The 11,640-nt window shown below is 38.3% G+C and overlaps 1 protein-coding gene across 3 annotated transcripts in view; it reads left to right on the plus strand.

Moving 5' to 3' along the window:
• Positions 1-11,296, plus strand: part of FGD4 (FYVE, RhoGEF and PH domain containing 4) — a 199,028-nt gene extending 187,732 nt beyond the window's left edge. For 2 of the 3 annotated variants that reach the window (XM_019544638.1, XM_019544639.1), the window contains exons 15-18: positions 3,138-3,278; positions 5,080-5,220; positions 5,596-5,773; positions 7,632-11,296. In XM_019544638.1, the coding sequence (XP_019400183.1) occupies positions 3,138-3,278; positions 5,080-5,220; positions 5,596-5,773; positions 7,632-7,831 (660 nt within the window). In that variant the 3' untranslated portion in view covers positions 7,832-11,296. The remainder of the gene's footprint in view (positions 1-3,137; positions 3,279-5,079; positions 5,221-5,595; positions 5,774-7,631) is intronic. The other variant, XM_019544640.1, reaches the window with a different exon arrangement.
• The last annotated feature ends 344 nt before the right edge of the window (positions 11,297-11,640 follow it).

Raw genomic sequence — 11,640 nt, forward strand, 5'->3', positions numbered from 1 at the left:
CCCCCCCGTTGGCGATCTGGTGCCCCCCCCCCCGACTCAGGAGGCACCAGTCACCCATGGTAACTCGAGCACTTATTTTCATGCACAGTGGATGGCTCTGGATTCTTGATTCAGTTTGCAGCATGGTGTTTATGCCACTCTGCTTCTCTGTCTCCTGTTGTAAGGTTTTAAAGTAGTGAGATCCTTACAGCAGACTCTTTTTCCACTTGGGGTGGTCCTGGGCAGTTGCCCGCAAACTGATGTTGATGCTGCCTTTCTTTTCAAGTTGGCCTTGAGAATGTCCTTGAAGCACTTTCCTGGCCCTCCTCTTGAGTATATGGTTTGACTGAGCTGGAAGAATAAAACTTGCTTTGGGAGTCTGGAGTCTGATATCTGGATAATATGGCCAGCCCAGTGAAGTTGATGTTGATGATCATCACCTTGATGCTCATGGCATTTGCTTGCAAAAGAATGCTAATGCTGGTGTGTATATCTTTCCACTGGATCTGAAGGATTTTTCAGGCAGCATTGATGATAATTATCCAGTGACTTGAGGTTTCTCCTGTATGTCGTTCACGTTTCAACTCCATACAGTAAGGTGGGGATCACAACTGCATGATAAATCATGAGCTTGATTTCAGATCTGATATCATGATCTTCAAACACTCATTTCCTCAGGTGTCTGAGGGCTGCACTTGCACATTTGAGGTGATGTTGGATTTCTTTGTCAATGCCAGGCTTCTGCAAGAGATGGCTTCTGAGGTATGGGAAATAGTCAGTGTTCTCCAGAATCTTACTGTGAACCTGAATTACCAGAGCTGGGGACTGTTCGTTAAGAGCTTGTTGATGGAGGACCTTAGCCTTCTGAATGTTAAGCATCAGTCCCATTTTCTTGTATGCTCGGTAAAAATGTTGATGATTGCCTGAAGGTCTGCTTCCAAGTGACCACAAACTACAGCATCATCAGTGTACTGGAGGTTAATAATTTAAACTTGGGGTGGTCTTGGTTTTGGCTTGAGGTTGGTGAGATTAAAAAACTTATCATCCATTCAGTAGTTTAGCTCCACTCCAGTGGGAATCACAGTAAGGAATATTGAGAAGTGTTGGAGCAATGATGCAGCCTTGCTTAACTCCCATCTTAACTTCAAGCATATCTGTGATAGATCCATTATTGAGAACCACTGCTTGCATGCCATCATGGCAAAGAATGGTGAGAAATTTCAGTGGGCATCTGTACTTCAGAAGGATTCTCCACAGCACTTCTTGGCTGACAGAGTTGACGGCTTTTGTGAGGTCAAAGAAGGCAATGTAGAGAAGTTTATTGTTCCTGGCACTTTTCTTGTAGCTGGCAAGCAGTGAAGATCATGTCAGGCATGTCTCTTCATACCCTAAACCCACACTGAGATTCTGGGAGGAGCTCTTCAGCAAGTGGAAGGAGATGATTCAGGAGAGTTCTTGCAATGATTTTTCCTGTGGTGGACAGCAAGGTGATCCCTCTGTAACTTCCACAGTCAGACTTATCTCTTCTTGAAGATTGTCACAATTGTGGCATCCCTGAGGTCATTTAGGATTTCCTTATCATTCCAAATCCTTAAGATCAGGGCATGGAGCTGTGATGTGAGCTCCTTTTCCCCCTACTTGAAGATTTTGGCAGGGATTCCATTAGCTCCAGATGCCCTGTCATTATTCATCTGTTTGATGGCTTTCCTCACCTTGTTAAGGGTTGGAGGGATTCTGAGATCATCTCTGACTGGGTGCTGGTGAGTGGAATTGAGAACACTGTCATCAACAACAGAATCTTGATTGATAAGGTCTTCAAAATGCTCCTTCCAATGGACATTGAGGGCTCCTCTTTCCTTGATCAGGTCTCCTCTATCCTTAGGTCTCAAGGGGGTTGGTCCCTGAGTGCTTGGACCGTAGAAGGCTTTGTCTTCCCACCATTTGTTCTTTAGATCGCAGGTCCTTCTTTGGACCTCTGACTTGGCTTGTTGCAGATCCAATTTCTTTTACATGGTGCTGATGTTGTTCAGCCAAGCACAAAAGACCTTGCACTTGTGGCTGATCAACTCTTGGATCTTCCTGGCATTCTCCTTGAATCAGGCTTGGTGTTTCTTGGCAGAGAATCCAAGTGTCTCTTCACAGGCATTGATGATGGTGGACTTGAAGGCACCCCAAGCACTGCCAATATTTTCTCATTGCTGTTGATTGGAATTTGCCAGTTTTTTGTTGAGTACTGGTGGAAGAGGTCTTGCTTGATTGGGTCCTGGAGTCTTTCAACACTGATCCTCCATCAGCATTGCTTCTGGTGCAGGTGTGGTTTGGGAGCCAATGGTTTTTGACAGAACAGGACCTTGATCCAATGGCAAGGAGGCCAAGAAAATTGGAGAGCTTGTTCCACTGTAGTCTTCATCTGCCTTTGCAGCTGTTGAGATTCTTATGTTTTCTTCTGTCTGCTGTGCCACTGAGGACTTGTAGACTCATGGCTGGGGCCTGAGCTGGTTTATTATAGTGGCAGTGTATACTCACTATATCACAGCACCATCAAAGGATATATTTGGCTTTTCAGAAGGGAAAGCTTTGCCATCTGCTGTCCCCACCACGTTCTGGGGGTGCTGCCACTGCTTGGTCTGCAACTGCTTATTCATCAGAATTAACCCCGCTTATTTCACAGCTAACCTTCTCTAAAGGTAATTCCTCTATATGCCACCTGTGGATGCACTTGGTAACAGTACAGCTATGCCACTAGTAAGCACAAGTGTAAGTATGTTGTTTTAGTGCCCATCCTGAATTGAGGATTACATTACAAAATAATTAAAATGAACTTATTAACATTTTGCTCAAGCCAGCAACTAGAATAAAAAACAGTGAAATATAATAGAAAATAATACAATCCCAGGTAGAGAGAAATAGCCAAGTTAGTTCTAAATAAGTTAGCTGAGGTCCCAGAAACAATACTGCTACAACAGTGGAGCCCTCTGCCTGTTCTTTATAGTGGGTCAAACAGAGTGGAGTCCTGTGCTAACACACTTTTGCTATTTCTGTGACTCTAGCTAACTCATGCAGCTCAGATTGCTGCAAAATGCTATATTGTACCTTGTAGTCATACCTGCTTAATTTTGTTTGCTTAATCTCTCTCTCATCCCCTTCCTTCCCTTAAGGTGGTTTGTTGGAAATGTTCGGATTATAAAGCTCATCTTGAATATGACAGCAATAAATTGAACAAAGTTTGTAAAGACTGCTATCATATTATAACCGGTTGCACAGACAGTGAAGAAAAGAAGAAGAGAGGCATCTTGGAGGTATAAGTGTAGGCATATTTTAAAAGGCCATATTTTGCTAAATGCAGGAAGAATGGCTCGGGTTCTCATTGACTGTAGAGTCCCAGGGGCCCAATATGATTGTGTTCTGTACCAGCCTCCACAGCAAACAACACTCAAGTGTGGAGCAAGGTGACTCAATCAAATTGTACATGTTAAGGGTTGGCAACCTATGGCCCACAGGCCAGATTCAGCCTTCAGAGCTGTGTTTTCGGCAGCATTTGGTGGTGGGGGCTCCACTCCTGCCCTACCACAGTCAGGTACCCGGGGCTTCAGTAGAGGGGAGCTCTGCTGCTGCTGTGCCAGTTGGGTGCTTGAGGCTTCAGCAAGTATGGGTGCTTTCCTTGCAGCAAGCCCCAACCAGGTGGCAGGAAGAAGTGGTGGAGGTACCAGGTCCTGGTATCCGCCTGCCTCAGACCCAAGCTGTGGTATATGCAAATCAGTTAAGCATATCCTAGTTGGCTGCAGTGACATTTGGAGAAAGTTAATCTTTCCCTTTGATTTCAATAGCATATGCAACTTTACGTTTTTTTTATATATTATTATTATTATTATTATCATTATTATTGTTGTTGTTATTTTGGACCTCTCTGCAGATCTTTACAGTATGTTGCTTAATCTTTTAAAATACCTGGCCAAAATGGAAGGAATTTCAAATATTTCTGATGATATTAAGAAGGTGTATATAAGAAAATATACGTAACAGTACTTCATTTTGGTTCTAAAATCTGTCTAGAGTAGCAAAAATATATTATTCTGGTATAGATTTTGTTGGGTTAACCATCAGGAGAAATTAACAGCAGAAGTTAATATTGATTGGGAAAAATTATAAAAACATTCTGATACACATGATGGTGATTTGTAGAATTTGTACATTCAGTTTGTAGCAGGTTTCACAGCATAGTTGCACTCTGTTCACCAATGCATATTGGAGGGACTACATTAAACAATACAGACCTGTCAGCAGTTTCAAAACTACTACCAGTAGAACCTCCTACCCCTTCCAAAATTCTGCCTAAGTTGCAGGGTAAGTTCAGTATCTCAAACCATCAGGAATATATATAAGTAGATGTGAAGAGTATATATGGGTAGATATGTGGTACTGTGATCATTTGGTGAAAACATCTGCAATATTATCACTTTTCTTGCATTCATCCCAATTCATGTCAATAAAATCTTAGTTCTAAAAATCATTCATGTTCTTCCTATGATAGATTCCAAGCATGACTGCTGAATCCCAGTAATAAATCAGTCTATCAAGTCGTCTTTTTATTTAATCTCCCTTTTTTAATTCTGGATAGTTCCAAGAAAAATGCTTGCATTCATACATCATCTTTGGAAATGCACTTCTGTCGGATGCTTTCGTGAAGATTTTACTGCCAACATAGAAGAGTAATCATGAAGGGCTGTTAGTAGCACTTAGATAACATTGTGATGGGCACAAAGTTGGATAAAGAGCGTGTTTCAGATACTAAAATATACAGCAAATTTGTTATTTGAGTAGAAGAAAATTCAGGTGTGCAGGGTGATACTGTTAGCCATTCTCTAAAAATGTTGAGCAAGAAAGAACTATGTTTTTCTTGCTCCAGACTAACTGTGTTTTTAATTCTTCATAAACCCAATCATAAGACTTTACAGTACTCAGTTTTAATTGTATCAGCATTTGGAACAAAAAAATGTAAAAGATGGTGTTATATTTTAATTTTTGTGTTGTGTTCTCTTCAACATCTTACATTTTTGTTACGTGAAAGTTTCCTTCTTACACTGTGAACTGTCTCCTTAGATTGAATCAGCTGAGGTCTCTGGAAACAGTGTCATATGTAGTTTTCTTCAGTATATGGAAAAATCAAAGCCTTGGCAGAAAGCATGGTGTGTTATTCCTAAACATGAAGCTCTTGTGCTGTACATGTATGGAGCTCCACAGGTATGTAAAGAAACAGAAGGGAAGGGAAACAGAAAAAAAAAAGTCATTTTTTTTTTTTCCTGTTGTGAACAACTAGCAGTGGAAACATGTTACCTTTTTTTGCCTTTGTGCCACCGTAAAAATTAAGGTTTCTTGACTCCCACAGTGTCCCAGGCTTTCTCACTGGGACCTGTGCTAATCCGTGCCTCTTTGTGGAGCCTGGGATGGGTTCCAGCATGGAGACATGGGAGACTGGAAATTCCTCAATTTCTGCTAAGGAACTGAGGAAGTTGGGGGAAGTCAAGTAACTGGAGAATAAGTGGCGGGGAGGTGGATCTAACCTGTCAAGGAACAAAAAATCGTATTGTGATCAAGGTTTATTTATTTTTTTTCTAGGATGTTAAAGCTCTGGCTACGATTCCTCTACTAGGCTATACAGTAGATGACACCCCCAGAAGTGCTGACCTCCCACATAGCTTCAAACTGACCCAGTCCAAGTCTGTGCACAGCTTTGCTGCAGACAGTGAGGAACTGAAACAGAAATGGTTGAAGGTTATCAATCTAGCTGTCAAAGGTGAGATGCCAAAATGCCAGAATGAACTGCAGTTGAGTTTAGAAGAACAGCCAGAATCTTCTAAAAAATCTGAATGCTGAAGCTTGAGAATCCATGGTAAAAGATTCCAGTCAAATACTTGCTAACCTGTCTTTTTTTCCAAACAAAAGAAGCAAACTCTCTTAATGACCACACACATCTTAGCACTTTATTTTGGGGGAAAATGCTGATCATTTTAGGGACCTTTTTCTTATATTTAAGTTCTATTAATAAAGTTAATGTATAGACCCATTTCAGAATTTTAAAAAAATGTGAATGTCAATAAAAAAAAAAAAAACACACAACAATCTACTAATGTTAGTGTACCACTTGTTTTTCACAGTGCATTTCTCTTTTGAGTAAATTGATTGCCTTTGGGTTAAAGTTTGCTTCTTTCCTAAAGAATGCAAATATTTGAAGCATCCTTCTTGTATGCTAGGAGTCACAGCAGTATAAAAGATATACCTCCACATTGTCAAAATAGATCCGTAATAAAAAAATATACAGGGACAATTTGGTGTATTGTATTTAGCTTATAGAACTACATACACTGAGCTGTACATATATTGTATTAATTTTTTTTGTTTTAAAAAACCCCCACAAATTGCTTTCACAGGTATATTGGCTTTTAAGGATTCAGTTTATTATGAAAATGATCTAATTGTGTTCAACCTAGAAATTTATTGCTAAAGTATGACAAAATAAGTACAATATATTAGTAAATATATATGTACAGTATTAGAACAAATTGTACTATACTTGATTTTTTTGCTTTGACTTCATGACATTAGGTTCATATTAGTCCATTATTTATTTAAAATAAAGCATGTTTCCTCTTTAAAGTTAAGGAAAAAGTTCTGAATTTTAAAAAAGAATTCTGTTTAGTGATTTGTTTTAAGTAGCTTACAATTAATTATCTTAATATTTTTATACATTTAAAAACTAGTACCAGTAACTTAAATGGCATGTAAAGGATTTCTGAATTCTAGTTGTGTTTAAAAGAGTAGTCCTTTTTTCTTTAGTATCCTGTATCTGCTACCTTTTTGAAGGTGTGATACTATGTTGCTAAAATATGGGATTGTGCTTCAGCAAGTAACCTGTTGGTCCCAAAGGTCTTTGGAGATCATCTATGTTTTGTGTTTATGCTTATTGGAACAAAAGGACATGTTATAACACCTTTTAAACGTTCACAAATGAACACAGCAATAGTACAACAGTTAGTTATAACAACTATCTACAAGGATTATTGGGCATCATATAAGGTGGAACCTACTTACAGTAATTCTTATAAGAAGTTTGATTTTATAAATCTTGACATGCATGAGTATTCCTTGCTCAGATTAACTTCATTAGGATCATTCATGCAGTTGTAAGGGTGTGTATGAGTCAGCTTTTAAATATTAAGTCAACAATGAACCCCAATTTCTAGAAGTTGTTTTTTTTTTATGTGGGGGTCAAATGGCTCCATCTTAAGAAGGTTCCCCTGTATGTTTTTGGATAGAAAAGAAGAACAGTGCATGTGCTGTGACTGGTTCTCAAACAGACTATTGATATCAAGATTCCATTTTTGCTACTTGAATGATAAAAGTAGAGGACTTGCCCAACTTAAATGATCCATTTCTGACTAAAAGAAATGCTTCTAAAACTGTATTTGCTTAAACACAAGCCACTGAGCTTAGGTTTGGAGCCACTTTTCTCAAAACTTGGAGATGGAGCTAGAATTTTGACTGGGGCCCATCTTTACATGAGAAGTCAAGAACTTATTTATTTTTTTAAATAGTTACTATAATGCAAATTGTATTCCCTTTGTGACATTAAGTCAGATGTTACCTTTATTTAGCATTAAAAGTGAAAGATTATCTCCTGATCCTCTGTGCATTCCAGGTAAGTCTTTATTGCCCAGTGCACAGAAAAGGCAGGGTAAGTGAAAGACAGAATATAATAATCTGTACTAACATACTCCTGTGCAACTTAATTGATGTTCCTGGCACAGATTTTGCTCTCTGTGGCACTAGTGTAAAATCTTGTGTAACCCTCTGACTAGTGGACTTATTCTAGGTTTTATATGAAAACGACCAGAATCTGATTTCCTAAAGTTGCCCTGGTGCATGTTGTGCAGAGTATGTCCGTTAGTATTCACTGTGGTTGGGCTGTTCTGTGTGCAGTCCTATTTGTTGTAGTTTTAGGGAAATATCTAATGTGCAATTTTTGCTTCAAATACCTTGGAAGCGTAAAGAAATTCTTCTACTATTTGTAGTAAACATGATAGGCCCATTTATGTCCAGATTCATGCTGGTATTCAGAAACGGATCTCCATGTGGAACTCCTCATCCTGCCCAGAAAGTTCTGAACAATGGAGTCACTGTCATAGTATTATTATTATGGTTCCACAGACAGTACTCTGGCTTGGGATCATTTAGGTTAGGGATGGGGAAACGTGTAGGCTGAACTCTATCTGGGGCTGTGTTATATTTTTCCATAGCCATTAGACATCTCCTTCTAAAAAGAAGTATGAGATGGCACCTGGTTTTGGAGCCTTGTCAGTGCATCTTGCTTGAAGCACCGTAGAATTCATGCCTAGGGGGTGGGCGGGGGGAACTCCACCAAGAATGAGCTGGACCAAAAATAATAAGATATAGCACTTATACAACGCTTTAGGCTTGTTTGGTTTTTTTGTTTTAAAGCACTTCCCAAATATTAGCACAAACATCCATTTGAAGCACTGAAGTAGGCAATATGATCCCTGTTATACAGGTAAGGAAAACTAAGGAGCAGAGGGGTTAGTGTCTGCTTTTCTTTCCAAGGGATGCTAAGCTGCTTGCAGCTCAATACCTGCAGCTACTTTATTTGAACTAAGTCAAGCCTCAGTGGCTTTACGTGCTCATCTAGGAAATTGGAAAAAAAGCCAGAATGAGTGTATGGGTGGTCAGAGACTGAAGCCCTTGCTCACTTTGAATTGTTAAGGTTGTATAAATCTGTAGTGTTAAGGTTTTGACCTAATTTATTCAACTTCTTTATGTAAACAGCTTGTGGAGATCTAGTCCCTTCTAGTGAGACAGCATGCAATAAGTTACTCTGAAATGCAGGCGTTCTGTAATGGCTGTGTGCATCTTGCAGTAAACATATGTGCCAAACTACTTAATGTTTTCTTTTTCCTGGTGTCTTGCAAGGACAAAATACATAAGGATAGCAAAAGTAATGATGTTTGACACATCTACATCAGCTGATATGTTTAAAGTCTAGCCTCTTGACTCTGACAGGAGTACTTGTATATTTAAATGCCCCAAATCCACAGGAAAAAGCAAGCCTTGAGAGGAGAGAACATTCTCTTCCCTTCGGAGCAGAATATGGAAAATATTAGATGACTGTAAAGTGTGTGTGTGTGAGAGAGAGGGAATGTAGCACCTTTGGAACTCAAAGTGCATTACAAGTCATTAAGGTTCTTGTAGGATAAGGAATTATTTCTTCCTTTTATTTAAATATGGAAGATGAGGCACACATTGTATGTATTGTAAATGGGGTTACAGACAAAGATTCAATGGGGATCTTGAGTAGAGTGGATCAAATATTTTTGAAACCTGATGAGATGGGGTGGAGGGAGGGAGAGTTGACATTTTTTTCAAAATCTTTTTTTTTTTTTTAAGGACCAACTATAGACCTTGTACAGTAAATGTCAGATTTCTAATTTCCAGGGGAAAATAAACTAAACGGAGGTGGAATTTCAGAAAAAAAATAATGTTAATACGTTTTATGTGATCAGCTCCAGTTGTAGAGATTCTTTCTCATTGTGGAAAGTTTTAAAAAATTGTTCTACATAGAAATAATTCTCAGCAATAAGAAAGACCCATTTCCCGGAAATAGTTCAGAAGAGATTGTGAGTCTGTGTTAATTGGCGTTCCTTTATTAGAGGTCATCAAGCTGTGATGATTTACACTGCTCCAGTATTTGTCCTATATGATGTACAGTTCTTTGCATGAAAACCAGGTTCTCTCAGGCTTTAGGCATGTTGCTGCTCCTGCCACTTCTTTGGAGTCAGAGCCACATCTGACTTCAAACTGATTTTACTGGGGGTTTAATAAAGCCCATAATCCTTAATTTGTGATAATAGAGTAATCCTGAAATGACTGGTTTAATGTAGGTGAGACTAAGCAGCCAGAAGTCCCTGAGAACAAATAATACAAGAAAGGAGAAGAGAAATAACAATTGTGTGAGTAATGTTGGCTACGTTTAAAAAATAAAAAATTGGTGAAATGTGTGCAAGTCCAGGTCTGTAGTTACTATATGTGTGATAAGGTAAAAATGAACTGTAAGAAAAAAAATCTTGTGGTTTTTATTTCCAAGTCTTGCCCATATTGGCATACAGAAATTAATGTAAATGATACTGATCCTTGAGGCTGTAATGAGACTGTTAATCTGTCAGTCATACTGCTGCTTCAGTTTTTGCCCTTCCATATAACGTGGTCACTTCATGAATATATACATATATATAGAGAGGGACCATTATAACTAACAGGCAGGACCAATCTAATTCAGACAGCATTTACACTGTGATGAAGTAAAAATACAGGTAATATATATTGATAATGTTGGTCATATCTTAAGTGTAAAAATCAACACAAGTGGATCTACTTGCATGCCATGTTAATGGTTTCTGACTGATTTATAAAATAAGCTAAAATCCAGTAACAGAGTCAATATGCCTCCTATACTGCCTCTTCGTTAAACTATTCCTGAACTTTTATTCAGAGCATTTCCTTTCGTTTTCCCCTTACCTATCAATACCTAAATGAGTGTAAACTTGCTTTTGTTCTTTAAAAACATTTAAGCGGTGATTTCCAGGTATAAAATAAGTATCAAGTCAATTTATAACATTAGCCCACTTCAGTTTGTAGTTTTTCCTTCTAGACCCTTGAAAACATTTAAAAAAAAAGTGGGGGGTAAACTGCAATTAAAGTTTTGTTTTGTATGCAGAGATGCCATATTTATTTTAATGAAGGCAGGCAAGTGTGTCAAATGTGGAGGGCCACTGTATTTTACATACCTCTATTATGAGCACTACAGCCAATAAAAGTTATATTTGCTTTTGTGAGAACTTGATTGGCCCTAGTATGTAATGTCAACTCTACATGCATTGCATTAGGATCTCCCTTAATCATGGAAGCATGTTTGCAGTTTGATTTAGAGGGGGGGGGGAATGTTTTTCCTTGTATAAGTACTGATCTTTTGAAGAGGTGTGAATTGTTCTTGTTTTGCATTGAATTGCAGAATGTTAAAAAGAGGCAAAATTTAAAGTTGTGCAAATCTAAGTGGTAATTTTTCTGGTTAAGAAATATATGAATGTAAAATATTTGCAGATACTGTATATATTTTCTGTAACATATGTATATTTGGTCATAAAGGTGGGAGTTGGATTATTGTAAAATTAAGCACTTTAATTCCTGTTCAATACTTATAATTTGTATCCTGTAAAATAAAAGCATCATTAAAAAATACTGCTGACTGATATCGTCTGTCCATGATTTATTTGTTATGCTGACAAATTATGTAATACATCATTAAGCTTGTATTTGAGAAGCTGTAGAGAACAGAGGCTCATCTGTGTGAGAGAGTTGCACCAGTTTAGCTTGAACGAAGATGTAGTTTTAAGTAAAAGGCAGGGTAGAGTTATATCAGATGGACTAACCAAAGTACGGGTGTGTGAGAGAGATCAAAAGTGTATGAGGCTCCCATTCACACATCATAGAATTAGGTTGAGATAAAAGCTGCTTTAAAAAGTAGTTGGAGATCTCTTCTATTTTTTCTATTTTGGGGTGGACTCTAGGGTTAGCACCCCATACTTCTGCTCTATT

The sequence above is a fragment of the Crocodylus porosus genome, unplaced genomic scaffold (assembly GCF_001723895.1).
Source record: "Crocodylus porosus isolate Cpor-Errol unplaced genomic scaffold, CroPor_comp1, whole genome shotgun sequence".
NCBI classification, from domain to species: domain Eukaryota; kingdom Metazoa; phylum Chordata; order Crocodylia; family Crocodylidae; genus Crocodylus; species Crocodylus porosus.